At 36.1% G+C, this 14,544-nt stretch overlaps 1 protein-coding gene across 2 annotated transcripts in view; it reads left to right on the top strand.

Moving 5' to 3' along the window:
* Uqcc1 (Ubiquinol-cytochrome c reductase complex assembly factor 1) overlaps positions 1 to 14,544 on the top strand; it is a 145,103-nt gene that overhangs the window by 31,428 nt on the left and 99,131 nt on the right. For both annotated transcript variants that reach the window (XM_090405338.1, XM_090405337.1), the window contains exon 3: positions 13,197 to 13,286. In XM_090405338.1, the coding sequence (XP_090261464.1) occupies positions 13,197 to 13,286 (90 nt within the window). The remainder of the gene's footprint in view (positions 1 to 13,196; positions 13,287 to 14,544) is intronic.

Genomic DNA, 14,544 nt, shown 5'->3' with positions numbered 1-14,544 from the left:
CTTAATATTAAGGTCGAAACGTCGAGCGTTTATTTTGGTTTATATTAAACTAAAGTTTTAAACACGATACTTGTTTCCATAATTTTCATGATGTATGATGTCAACTCCTTTCACAGACAGCAGGAACCTTCCTAATTCTAGTTACCAAACTAGGTAACATTCTCTGTGACTATTGCCATTTTTATGTTTTGGGATCCTGTAGGAAAGTTTCTGCCAGTTCCCATTAGAATCCCAGTTTCAGCAGATACCAGTGCAGACTTAGATGCAGAAGTTCTAGTCTTGACTGTCTTATGCCAAAATAATTAACATGGAAAGCAATATAAAGCTTATTTCTGTTGACTCCAGACAAGTCAGTCTCTTACATATAGTTCTCTATCGATGCCTTGAAATTTCAGTATGTTTTCTGGGAAAACTTGATTTCAGGTGTCTTTTGGGAATGTTTTAGGGAGAGGGATGCGACCATTCTTAACATACTTTTCTATTTCCTTTTGAGATGAAAATCCAGCTATGATACATCTAGTGTCAATTATGATTACTACTCATCTTCCAAATTCACTTCCATGTGCATCTGTATGTCTGTTTCTTTCTGTTTTCCATTTTCGTGTTCTACCCCCTTCAAAACAAAATACTGTGCGTGATTACCCAAATCAACTTCTCCTTGTTTGGAGACGAGGTTCCAACAGTTTCTTCTTGCTCCAATTTTTTAGGTGAGTGCAATGAAAAAAAGTTTTGAAGCCACACTTAATCCAAATTGAAAAAGTTGATCCCTGTTTTCATTTTCCTCTTGTTCTTTCTTTTCTTTTCTGGGCTTCTAATTTGTGAGAATACATTTTGGAGAGATGATTTATGATTTATATTTTTATATCTGAAAAAAAAGGGGAAAAAAGACAATAAGACAAAAACTATTATATACTAATAATTTAGTAGCGGTAGTAGATTAGTAGTAGTAGTAGAAGTAATGTTATAAAGATCTTTGCACAGTGGACGTGTTTAATTGTTGGTTATCCACTAAAAAGGGCGGCCAGTAAATTGTGGTCAAGGCAAAATAACCAATCATTTTTCTTCAGTATCTTTTTATAAGCAATTGTATTTGAATTTATTAGACAGAGTAATAGCAAATATTACCTAAAATACAATAAAATGAAGTTGTGAAATCAAAACTAAGGGACACACGCACGCACGCACAGTGGATTCCAGTTAATTAGGATGCATCAAGACTAGAGTACTTTATCCCAATTAAGTGGCTGCCCTAATTATGCAAAATTTTATGGAAAAATATAAATTACCACAAAAAAGTTAAAAATAGACAAACTTTTAGTATACCTCTGTATACCATGTTACCATGTTTTTATTTAAAAAAAAACTAAACACACACACACATGGGTGTTATATGTAGTATATCCTTGACGTGTTCCATTTCTAGACTGCAACTGAACAAAATCAGCACAGGTGTCTAATTCAGATTAAGGATTGCCTTCATTTCCTTCTTATATAAAGTAGCATCATAATTCAGCAATAAATTTTCTGGCTTCTTGGCTTAGTCACTCGCTCATGTTCATGTGTTTATGTTCATGTCTTCCAGGGTCTTTAGATGTTTTGTTGTAATTTGTTCAACAATTGCATCCTCACAATCTTCATTTTCATTGTAACCAGTGGCAGAATGGCCAGGGTGTCAGCTAGTCTGATGGCAAGTGGACCCCTGATAAAGTGAGCCCCTTAAACATTAGACAATATATTAAAAATATTAATGACATTTTAGTAGGCTTGAAAATATATAATAGAAGTTTCAATATTATTACTGTATGCAACTAAAATTTAAGTTGTATTACTATTTTAATAAAAAATTTTAATAAAATCATTTTTCGAGGATATTTTATATTTAAGAATATAATAAATAATCTGAAAAAATGATTCTGATTCAGGTTATGTGAGGCTGACGCATATGTCATGTAGGCTTAGATCCTTAATATTGTGATTGCACAATGAATCTTAGTGGGGAATCCCAGCCTGGGAATGACATGCAGCCAGAGTCAACTTTGTATCGAGCTATTGCATACATCGCAAAGATAGCAAATAGTTTTCATTGCGTTGGCCTCAGTTTGAGTGTGCTTTGTTTAACTCTTCACCTTGTGCTGGCCCTGTTTTATGTGTTTTATAAATGGTATGTATTTAATTAATATTTTTGTGTACTGTGGCCATATGCCCTTTAATTTAATATAATGTATTTTCTTTCATTGTATAAAATTAGTATAAAAATACTAGAGAGTAAATATATTTAAGCTGCAGTCTCAAATAGTAATATATACGCATAATGCAAGTTCAATAAATAATGATACCTTTTAATTCAATAATAAAATTAGACTGGAATATATTGGCCGAAGAATTTAATAACACATTTAGCCAACTAGTTTCGCCAACTTGACTGTTGGCTTCGTCTGGGCATACATAAGACACACACTTGCCACACGCTCCATGCATTTGATGTAACATCAAATGCATGGAGCGTGTGTGATGTCAGACATTGTTATGCAAGTGCGTTCTGTAATTTGCAGCAAAGTTGAATTCTGGTGTGCTAAGTGATCTTATGAGGGTCTTTCTTCCATATGTCAGCAAGGATTATCCCTTGGTTCCTATTGAGACTGCCTTTTGAATGGATTACCACAGTAGCTTCTTTGAAGTTTCAGTTACGAAAGTCTCCCTCTAAATATGGCATAGAACTTTTGTCCCATTCAATATTGTGATTGGTATTTGAGAAATGAAGGCCTAACCTGGAATTATCTTTTCCGTTATCAAACCACATGAACAAGGAATGTTGTAAACGAAGTTTTTTTTTTTCCCACTTGGTTAGATTATAATAAATTTAGGTTAATCCTTGGACAAAGGACCTTGGATAAAGGACCATCAGTGGGAACCAGACCTTTGGATCTGGTTCCCACTGACGAGACCTCAATAAAGGTCGAAACCGGTCTGGGTAGCGGCCCTTCTCTTAATGCATAGCATTTTACGTGTCCTCAAGGAGATGTGCTTTGCATTATGGGAGATACTAAGACAAGGCGTGATTAGAGCTTTGTCCACCTTTACCATGAGTTGCCTCAGTTCTGAAGATACTTCAAGTGCAAATTTTGTTTGCTTACACTTGGATAAAGGATTAAACTAAATTTATTATAGTCTAACCAAGTGGGAGGGAAAAAAAAAACTTCCAACATCTTTCTCTAAATCCAGAGTAATTTATTAATAAGGTGATACACCTTTTGGGAACTTGTATCGGTAAATGTGACTTCTCCATTGCTTTCACCTTGGTATCACCCACCGCCTTTGGGTCTGGCTCCCACTGACGAGACCTCACTAAAGGTTGAAACCGATTGGAAGCTTGGGTGATGAATGGCATGCTGTAGTCCATGAATTTTTAACTGAGGCTTGGCTATTGCTGTCACCCAGGTCCTGGGTGGAGAGGTAATGATGGCAATGCTGTAGCCCATGAAGTTAACTGAGGCACGGCTGTTGCTGTTACCCCTCAGATGACATATGAGCAAATGAGTGGGTCTGCTTGGTGGTGGGGGTGAGCCTGCCACGGGGTAGAACCAACGCTAAGAGTTCTTCTCAGTGGCAGGGTGTGCCTGTTACTGAGGAGAACACTGAGTTTTTGAAGTTTGACCTGTACTTGAACATTCAATAAAGATCGAAACCCATCTGAGTAGTGGTCCTTCCCTTAATGCATAGCATTATACGTGTCCACAAGGAGATGTGCTTTGCATTATGGGAGATACTAAGACAAGGAGTGATGAGAGCTTTGTTCACCTTTACCACGAGTTACCTCAGTCCTGAAGATACTTCAGGTGCAAACTTTGTTTGCTTACACTTGGATAAAGGATTAAACTAAATTTATTGTAGTCTAACCAAGTGGGGGAAAAAATCTTCCTGATGCTGCCACTGTCAGTACTTTTGTAAATCTATTGACATGCTTATCAATGATACAAGATTCAGACAAGTTTGATGCAAAAACAAAACAAGAAGCAAATGCTTTGCTTCAAAGTCTTCTAAAGTTCTTAACGGTATTGACAGCATTTACTTACTTGTATATATTTGAAACTACAGCCCCCTCCATTATCAAGTTATTTACAGACAAGTGGTTTAGATATATTTATTGCATGGAGTTTAATAGATTCAGCTACAACAAAGTTGAAGGAACAGAGAAGAAGATTTTACAGTTGAATATGGATGAAAATCAGACATTGAAAATCGACTCTTTGGAAACAGCATTGCCAGTTAAGAGGCAGAAGAAGAAGAAAAGAATGGCAGATGAGCTTATACCTGTAGATGATGAAGGAAATTCCTCGGATTCTCTAGCTGATTTTCGAGTAAATTTGTTTAACCTAATAATGGACGGCATTGTCCAGTCACTAGATTCATGCTTTGTACAACACAAAAGGTTGTATAAAGACTTATCCTGGTTGTATAGAGACTTAGCCCTTCACTGCCTATTGCAGTGAAGGGCTTTGAAGATGAAGCATTGGAAGGCATTATTAAGCTGTCTCCACAAATCAGCAAAGATCAAGTAATATTGGAATTGTTTTCTTTTTGCTTTGAACTTTGATGTATTAAAGCTATTGCTTAATAATGGTGAGAATATGGATTCCAGTTGCAACAAGTGTAAAATTTGTAGCACTTGCCCATCGTGTGTACTAAAAATTCTGGCATCCAACAGACTTCATGACAAGGCATATGATAACCTTTATGAACTTTATAAAGTTATCTGCACACTGTCAGTTACTCAAGTCCAATGAGGACATTTTCAAAGCTAATGATCATAAAGACAAGGCTAAGAAATTCACTGTCTGAAGAGAACTTGGAATCATAATTGTTGCTATCCATTGAAAAGGAATTGCTAGATGAACTGGATGCAGAAGTAATTATTGACAGATTCACATAATCATCTAGTGAATTCAAAAGATTGCTCTTAATATAGTGGACTGCATGAAATATGCTTCTGAACAACCTGTTAATATGTAAAATGTTCAGTACAAGCAAACTATTTAAAAAATATCCACCATTTATTTAAAATTTTAAAAAAATTAAATAATTTAAAAATTCAATTATAACAATCTGTATTTACATTTAGTATCTACTGTATACTGCCAGTAATATGTACAATATATCTCATCATCTCATCTTCTTTACCCTCTTTAACCTTTCAGTGTCGAGGGTTTTGTTAATCATCGGACCTCAAACCGTTCACAGGATAAGGTGGTCAGCCCTATGCCCGGTGTATCCTATGTTTTGTAATATTGAGTTCAAGGCCGATTTGCCTCCTTTGCAGGATGAAAACCCCCAGGATAAACTGGGGAAAAAACCCTACTGTCCACGCCCAAGACTGGCTAACTTGGCTATGGCTGAGGAAGATCCTTCAGCTCCTCATGTCACCAACAGGAATCAAACCTAGGACACTCCTTCCCGAAGCTTATGGTTGCACAGCCACTAGGCTAACTGCACGGAATTAGTAAAAAAATATACATTTATTTCGAAAAAAGTGTAACTGTACCTTTTTTCCACTTATGTATTTTTTGAAAATTTTATTTATTTCTTATAAAAATTAAATGATAGCCTTATAGTTGTGAGTGGGCTCCCTTTGTCTCCTGACAGCCAATATTTTTAGATCCAGTCTGCCTCTGATTGTAACATTGAAGGTAATTGTCAATGCATAAAACTCTTCATAGTTTCTGACATGTTGCAGTTCCAAAATTATTTCATTTTGATTATCAGTCATGTCTGGCATTTCCTGGTCTGAATTCTTAAAACCACTATGAATAAAGCAGTTTTGAATTATGCTGCTGCTTATTTCTCACTAACTATCTGCAACAAATTGTACTGTCTGTGAAATGGTAACCTTTGTGTTGATTTCTTTGGCCATTGAAGATGATGTCAGTAGATTTTCTTCAATTGTTTCAAGGATGTAGTGTACCAGCCTTCTGCGATACGTCTTTAAATTTTTTGATTCCCATGTCACAGTTGTCCAAAAGCAGAATTTTTCTTGAATTTCACTGCATCCCAACTCATCCATTCCAAAAAATAACAGAAAGAATTCAAAGAATTATTTTTTTTAACCTGACAGCGCTGCAGGTTTATAACTAAAGTAACCATCTGGTGTGGCGTGGTAAAATAGATGAATCTATGATGCTGTTTTGTCAGCATCATAGATTTCATCAGGACTTCTGCAGCAATTCGGGTAGTTTAGTTGATTTTCACTGTTCAGCCCTCACAGTATTAGCACTGTCCTTCTCACCGTGTACCTTAAATTTTATTTCATGTCTGATTTTCTATTATTATAACCAACTTTCTGTAGCTTTAAAGCTCACATGGCCCAGCTTTCTAGCTAACACTTCTGATTTGGTTTTTAACATTTAACAATTAACATGCATGCCTCTTTCAGTTTTACAATAGAGAACTAGAGTCTCCTCAATATCTGGATACTTACTTTCTCTCTTCTGTTTTTAGGATTTTCCTTGTTGTCCATTGTGTGATGCCTATCCTTCTCGCAATTTGTCCTGCTTGCCTAACAAACGTAAGGTTGAAGATTTTCGAACACTGATTATCTCTGCCAGCTAATGATGACTGGTGTTAGACAGTTGGCTTTTTTTTTTATTTTGTCCAGAAAGACTATTTTATTTGCTAACATTAGATTGTTCCTTGGTATCTTGATGGGGGCCTTATAAAAACCAAAAAAAATTAAATCGCTGTTTGTTAAGTTTTTTACTAAAAAATTAACACACACCTGTTTTAATCAGAAGTATGCTACCTAGCAGTCACTGTAAGCAGGGCTGTACTTATGCATAGGTGCATGAGGCTCTAGCTGGGGGACCTGAAAAATCAGGGCCAATTTAAAGGCCCTGAACACTGAGGGAAGACCCAGAACATTTTCCTCAGGCCCTGCCTGCCTCAGGAAAAGTGTATGTACGGCCCTGACTGTAAGTAGAATCATTACACTATCAAAATATGTGCATCCTCTCTACTCTGTATCCCTGTACTGACTGACAGCAACACTTTCTATTCACCTCACTACATGTGCGCCACCTACAGTCACTGTTCTGATAAAGTGGCAAGGTGGCTCAAATAAGTGAAACAACTTTGAGTTATGTTCTCGATTTGCTTCCATTCTTCAATATTTGCCCCAAATAAATGGCTTATTAACTAAATAAATAAAATAAAGACTTAATAACTAAAAAGTTCCAAATGCAATAAAAACTATTCCTGGTAAGCTGGTAGCTCTGAGTATGCTATGTATATATCAAAATTCCACATACAAACTTTGAGGGGGAGGTAGAGAACATCAAAATCAACCATATTCACAGAGGAAAGCATGACCAGAAATGCCATTGAAAGGTACTAACAGGCATACAAAGATACAGAAATAAGACAAGGCAGTAAGTAATGTAAAAAACTTTATTAGGCATAACTGAACAGTTCAATAGTAGTTGGATACATAATATGGTAAACGAGGTGCATGTCTGCCATCTCAGCGTTCGTAAAATGACACAAGTTCTTCATATGACATCGAAAGCTTGTCGTATGAAGAATTGCTCACCTGGAGCGTTGGCGAACAGCACCACCTATCACTTTTGGGTGGTGTTTCCAGTCGCGCTTTCCTATGTGAATATGGTTGATTTGATGTTCTCTACCGCCCCTCAAAGTTTGTACGTGGAATTTTGAACAGATAGATTAGAATTATATTTTTTCAGTATCGTTTGAACCCAGATTTGGTACTATCCATGTATTATGGCTGTTTCCTTACTTTATTAGTTAAAATTGTACCAAATCTGGTACATTAGTACCAAATGTGGCAACATTGTATTAGACTCTGTCATAAAATAGTACTGAAGCAGTTGCCAAGTTATACACCAATTTCTGCCACTACAGGAAGCACTGCTTATAGTCCTCTTTTGTATGACTCTGGTCAGCATTATCTGTGATTCTTTCTGGAAACGTCCTTAAATGTCCGCCTATTGTTGTAATTTCTTAGCGAACAAAAATAAATCATCATGGGAAACTCATTATGGGGAAGTATAGAGGATGAGAGACCACAACTGTATTGTTCTAGGCCAAAAACTGCAGATGCTGTGTGATCAGATTGTGTTGTGAAGCAGTGTGCACTTTTCAAGTGAATATCTTGCCTTAAATATCAAAGAACAACTAAATAATATTGCTGCAACAGTTTGGTCTTCAGAAATTAATTCCTCTTTATTAATGCTGTTGATGTTTCACTGGATCACCTGACTTTTTTTTTGGACATATAATCATAGACTTTTCCTAACAGTATTTGTTTTATAATATTTCAGTGCTCTCTGAAGCAGGTTTAATCTTGTTTAACTTGCTTCAGAGACCATTCAGCAAAACTTGATGTAAACTGTTTGCTCTTTCATATCACTCATTTCAAAACTCACAGAACACAAACAACCAAGCAACTAAACTGCATGAAAACACCATGCAAGTTATAATTGCAACACAACAAACAACCAATACACCAATGCCTATAGCAGCAACAAGTTACTAGCTATGGGGTAGCACTTCATATAGACCAATCTTTAATTGGAAACTAAACTGTGACACTACTTTTGGGCATTAGCACTTAACTTGCTTCCTTCTGTTTGGTCAGAATCCTTTCTGTGGCAAGACTCATTAAACAACTAAGCCAAGGATATAATCGAATGTTACATATTCCCTAAAATAACATAGTAATATATCATCCAATCCTACAACTTCATTAACATTAGGCTGACCCATGTACACCTTATGTACCTCTGGTTCATTCACTTCTAGTTCCCCTAGTATTCCTAAAGACCCAACCTTTTGTCCTATGGCCTAGTCACAAAATCAGTTTCATCAGTATGAAAAAACTGACAAAGTGTTCATTAGAGAATTCTGCTAACTACAGCACTCACTTTGCAGCTGTCACAATTTTTTTGTAATTGTTCCTCTACTTGCCACATAACAGAAAACTTCCTTAGATTTCTTCTGGTCTGACTAGTCATTCACCTCTCATATCATGCTTTTCCATTCTTTACCATACTTGCATTTTCCTAGCATTCACATTTATATTATATTCCTTTTGCATCTGATTAATACCATCTTACATAGCTTACATATATTTTGCATAGTTAATTTCTCATTTTCTTCATTTCATTGCTACTTTATTTGTCTTAATTGTTATTATGTGGTGCTTAAGAGTCAAAGCTCTATAAATGAGAGGAAACTTCCATATAGCCTTTAGAGGAATGCGGAGAACCGACCAGGGCTTCTGACGTAATGTCCAATCCTAAACCTTCTCATGGTGCACCCTATTGGGTATCTCTACCTGGATACTGAATGAATGAGGATGGACTGGCAATTTGGGATTTAGCCGACCAAATTGTATTCTTATTGGCTTAAACCAAAATACAAAATGATGGTACAACATGACAAAATTTCATGCCGGCTGGGGAGTCGCTCAGTTAAACAAGGCCCCCATTGTTTTCGCCAGGGAACCACGGTGAACAGCGAAAAGTCAGCTACTGGAACAAACCCTAAAACACACTCCAACTCAATATCACCAGAGTTAAAGATCAGTATTATCAACATAAGAAGCCTGAATGGCAAAGAAATGGAGCTAACTGAGGAATTAGATAAGTACCAGATCGATATAATAGGGGTGACAGAAACAAAAAAGACAATAATGGTGAGATCTTTCTGAGCAATTAATACAAAATGTTATATTCAGGCAATGACAATCAAGGAAAAGAAGGAGTAGCTATAGTATTCAACACTAAATATGAGGCTAATCTTCTTGAATGGCAGGCAGTCTCAAGTAGAATGATATGGACAAATATCAGAATGGGGAACTGGACAATGAGACTTATTTGTGCCTATGGTCCCACAGAAGGCTCTACTAAGGTAGAAGTGGAAGAATTTTTTGATGCTTTAGAGAAAGCTAATGACACAATGAAAAAGGAAAAGTTGGTCCTTGTTGGAGATCTACATAGCAGAGTAGGAAGTGAGTGTGAGACATACAAAAATATTTGGGGAAAATTTGGTGAAAAGAGCAAAGCTAATAATAATGGCAAATACCTGTTGGATTTCTGCTCAGGACATGGACTGGTTATTACTAACACCATGTTCCAACATAAAAATGTGCATAAATTCGCATGGAGAGACCTGGTGCAGGACAGCAGAGTATACAGAAGATTTGAAATTGGAAGTGATCACTATTTAGTCTTGAGTTGGATAAAATTGAATTTCGTATTGAAAAGAATAACATGTAAGAAAGTTTTACAGCAAATAAAAGTCGAGCAGCTCTCAGATGTGAACTATAGACTAAAATACACAAAGATTATTGAAGAAAAAAATGAAAGAGTTTGAGAACAGGAACCATACCTTGAAGAAAACCCTGATTGATTCAGCCAGAGAGGCATGTGGTGAGGTTGTCTGCAAGGATAGAAAAATCAGAACTCCATTGTGGACACAGGAAGTAAAAGATGCAATGAAGGAAAAGAAGAAAGCATATCAAAAGTTCCTGGCAAATAAGTCAGCTTGTGCTCTTAGAGAATACAGAGACAAATATAAGAAAGCTAAGCACTGTGTAAAACTAGCAAAACAAAAGTCATGGGAGGACTTTGGCAAGAACATAGAAAATAAATATCAAGAAGGTAGTAAGATATTCTGGAGGTTGTTGAAGAAGCTTAGAAATGGAGAAAAGAGTGCTGTAAAAGGAGTTAAAGATGATAATGGTTACATGAAAACAGGAGAAAAAGATATCCTTGAAGTATGGAATAATTACTTTGAAAAACTGCTAAATGAAACAAGCAGTGATGACAGCACAGTGGTAAAAAACACTCAACAGGCATACAGTCAGGAATATATATCCATACTTGAAGTAGAAAAAGCCATCAAAGTCTTGAAGTGTGGAAAGGCAGGAGTAGACGATATTCGGCCAGAAATGCTCAAGTATGGAGGTATAAAAGTCTTACAGTGGCTGCACTGCATAGTTCAGAAGGCGTGGACAGAGGGACGAATTCCCGATGATTGGAGTAGAGCTCTCATAGAACCCATATATAAAAAGGGGAAATAAAACTGAATGTGAGAATTACAGAGATATTTCCCTACTGAGTGTTCCTGGATTCTTCTCAACCGTTACTTGAGAAACGGTTGAGAAGAATTGTGGAAGAAAAGCTTTGTGAAGAACAAGCTGCATTCAGGCCAAATAGAGGCTGTCAGGATCAGATCTTCACTTTACAACAAATAGTTGAGAAATTATGGGAATATAATAAAAATCTGTATTTAAGTTTTGTCGATCTGGAAAAGGCATATGACAAGGTGCCAAGAGAGAAGCTATTCAATACCCTACAATTATATGGTGTCAGTGAGGCATTATATCAAGCAATACTTTGTCTTTATTTGAGTTGTAAGTCAGCAGTTAGAATTGAAGGAAGTACAGGAAGGTGGTTTAATGTTAAATCTGGTGTCAGACAAGGATGTACATTATCCCATCTGTTATTCATTATCTTTATCGATCACATTATGAAGGAATGCGGTATTACACTTGATATCAAAATTGGAGATGTTAATGTCAGCTCTTTGCTTTAGCGGATGATGTTATACTTCTAAATAAATCTGCTACAAGTCTGCAAGATTCCCTGACTAAATTGAATAACTGTTGTAATAGATATGGTATGAAGGTCAGCAATAAAAAGACAAAGACAATGAAAATAGGCAGAATCGTTGAAAATATCAACTATATTGTGAATGGAGAACCTGTGGAACAAATAAAACATTTCAGCTGCTTAGGTACGATTTTTAGTGAAGGTGGTAAATTAAATATGGAAATAGACAACAGAATCAACAAAGCTAGTATAGTAGGAAGTCAATTGAATAAATTCATATGGAATAAGAGAGAAATTAGTCAGAACACTAAATTAGCTGTATACAAGACAGTGTTCAAACCAGTTTTAACTTATTGATCTCAGAGCTGGGTCAGAAGTAAAGAACTTAATCAAAGACTAGAGACTGCAGATATGAGAGTCCTGAGAAAGATTAGAGGTGTTAACAGATGGCATCAATGGTAATATCATATTAAAAACAAGGATATTAGGAAAGTACTTGACATTGTCGGCATCCAGGAATGCGATAGCAGAACTGATCTCAGGTGGTATGATCACTTAAACAGAATGAGCAAGGAAAGATTAGCAAAACAAGTGTTCTCAGCCAGGTTGGCAGGAAAACGACCCAGAGGAAGACCAAGATATAGATGGATTGTACGGTTCAAAGTGCCTTAGACGATAGAAATATAAGATCTGATAATGTTGGAGTCTTGACAAGTAACAGACTGATTTGGAGGAAAATTGTAGATAAGAAATTAGTAATGAGGTAAATTTTTCATGAAGTACTATCATATCCTGTATACCTGTTGAGGGTACATGTCAGGAATTTGATGATGATATGGATGATTATAAAGATTAAAATTAGTGGTAAGTTTTCATCACGTGAACATTCTATGATTCTTCTGATACAATGTGTCTGTTCTATTGTACATCATTTTTTTTTAGAAATCCAGCTTGTTTTTTTGTGTTAAGTAAAGTTCTGTTTTATTGAGTATCACTCTATTGTAGATTTTAACTTGATAGTAACTTAACTTGATTCTATTAAGTTAGTAATGATGTAAATTTTTCATGTAGTACTATCATATCCTGTACACCTCTTGAGGGTACATGGCAGGAATTTGATGATGATGATGTTATTATTATGTGCAGTTAAATATTGCACATTTCAAATATCTTTTAACCAATCCACATGCACACTCAGCCTCTTTATCTTGCAGTTCATCATCTCATGGTGTAGCTAAACTTGAATCTTTATTCAGCTGCTCTGGCCTCTGTTTTTATTTCATCTTTTAACTTTTATTTCTTTATTTATGCTACCTCCCAAATAAGCCATTGCCAATCCAGTGTGCTAAAACCTGAAGTTGCTAAATCTATCTTCACGATCTACCAAGAGGGTTATCCCTCAGAAACTCAAAGAATTCACTTTCTTTGTTCCATATCTCTAATTTCCACTCTATCCCCATAATTAAACTTCCCCTTTATATATGCTCTTTACAATTAATTTCACAATTTAGTTAGTTATTCCAAAATATTATTATAATATCTAGTTTACTAATAATGTTTTTTTTATAGTTTCCTATACAGGTGCCTAATGAAAATAAATATATGGGAATTAAGGACAAGTTGAAAGCCAAGCTGAACTGGATTTGGATTACCAAACCTGTAAGTAAACTGCTTTGGGTATTAATTTTTGTAAAGATTAATTTATTTTCAATTTCAGTTTTTCTTTTTATTTAAGGTTTAAAGTTAATGTTTCCTATGAACATTAATATTTTGAAGTTTTAAGTAATCTACCAATCATCAGAAAGTTAAATGACCTTGCCTACTCTTTTTGAGGAATAAAAGGCATTAGCAGAGTTATTTGTTTAAGTTGAGGAAATCTGTGGAAGTTCTATGGAATACATTGTGCATTCAAAGCTATATTATTCACAACCTTTCCGTGTGTAGAGGCTTAAGTGCTGTGAGGACATCATATTGGGAATCAAAATGGGGATTATCCTCTGAGATCGCTCTACCTACACCCCGGAACACGACCCCACAAAAACACAAGTTAAAAAATTAAAAAAATTTACTTAAAAAAGTGTCTTCCAGGCCACCAGAAATCACAAAAAACTCAAACCTCCCCCCCCCCCCAAATATACGGTTTACCAAAAATCCATAAACCTAATTCCCCACTAAGACCTATAGTAGATGTCGCTAATGCACTTTGCTATAAGCTGTCAAAACAGCTGGCCAGTTCTCTGATCCCCCCTCACTGGACTTTCCACATTCTATATAAAAAACTCTACCCATTTTAAAACCCTCATAGAAAATCTAACCTTAAATAACACAGACATATTAGTAAGCTTTGACATCTCCTCATTGTTTACCAATATTCCCTTAATTGATACGTTAACACTCTTAAAAAACTTTTTCTTTCTGACATCCTAGATCTCTTTTCCTTTGTATTTTTCTTGGAAGAACAAAATCTACAAGCAGATAGAGGAAACTGCCATGGGTTCCCCCCCCTCTCACCCCCTCTTGCCAAATTTTATATGGAAGAATTTGAAAAATGAGCCATAGACTCAGCCCCTCTGAAACCTTCTATCTGGCTAAGATATGTAGACAATGTGTTCTCTATTTGGCCTCATGGCCCAGACACATTAGACTCTTTCCGCAGTCACCTCAACAGCCTACATCCAAGAATCCAGTTTACAATGGAAAAGGAAAAGGCATGTAATTAGACACCTTAGTTACATGCCTTCCCAACGGTACACTTTCCTTCACTGTATATAGAAAACCCACACACAGGCAGGTACATTCACAAACTCTCCCACCACCACTCCCTCAACAATATGGCATTATTAAAACTCTTACCAAGAGATCCCACAATCTTTGTTCCAGTCGAACCACCCTTACAACTGAGCTTGACCACATACAC

Source organism: Typopeltis vanoorti, chromosome 15 (assembly GCF_054136105.1).
Source record: "Typopeltis vanoorti isolate ZY-2024b chromosome 15, IOZ_Tvanoo_1.0, whole genome shotgun sequence".
Lineage (NCBI taxonomy): Eukaryota > Metazoa > Arthropoda > Arachnida > Uropygi > Thelyphonidae > Typopeltis > Typopeltis vanoorti.
Note: the sequence above shows the minus strand (reverse complement) of the source record. Positions and strands in the feature narration are given on the sequence as shown.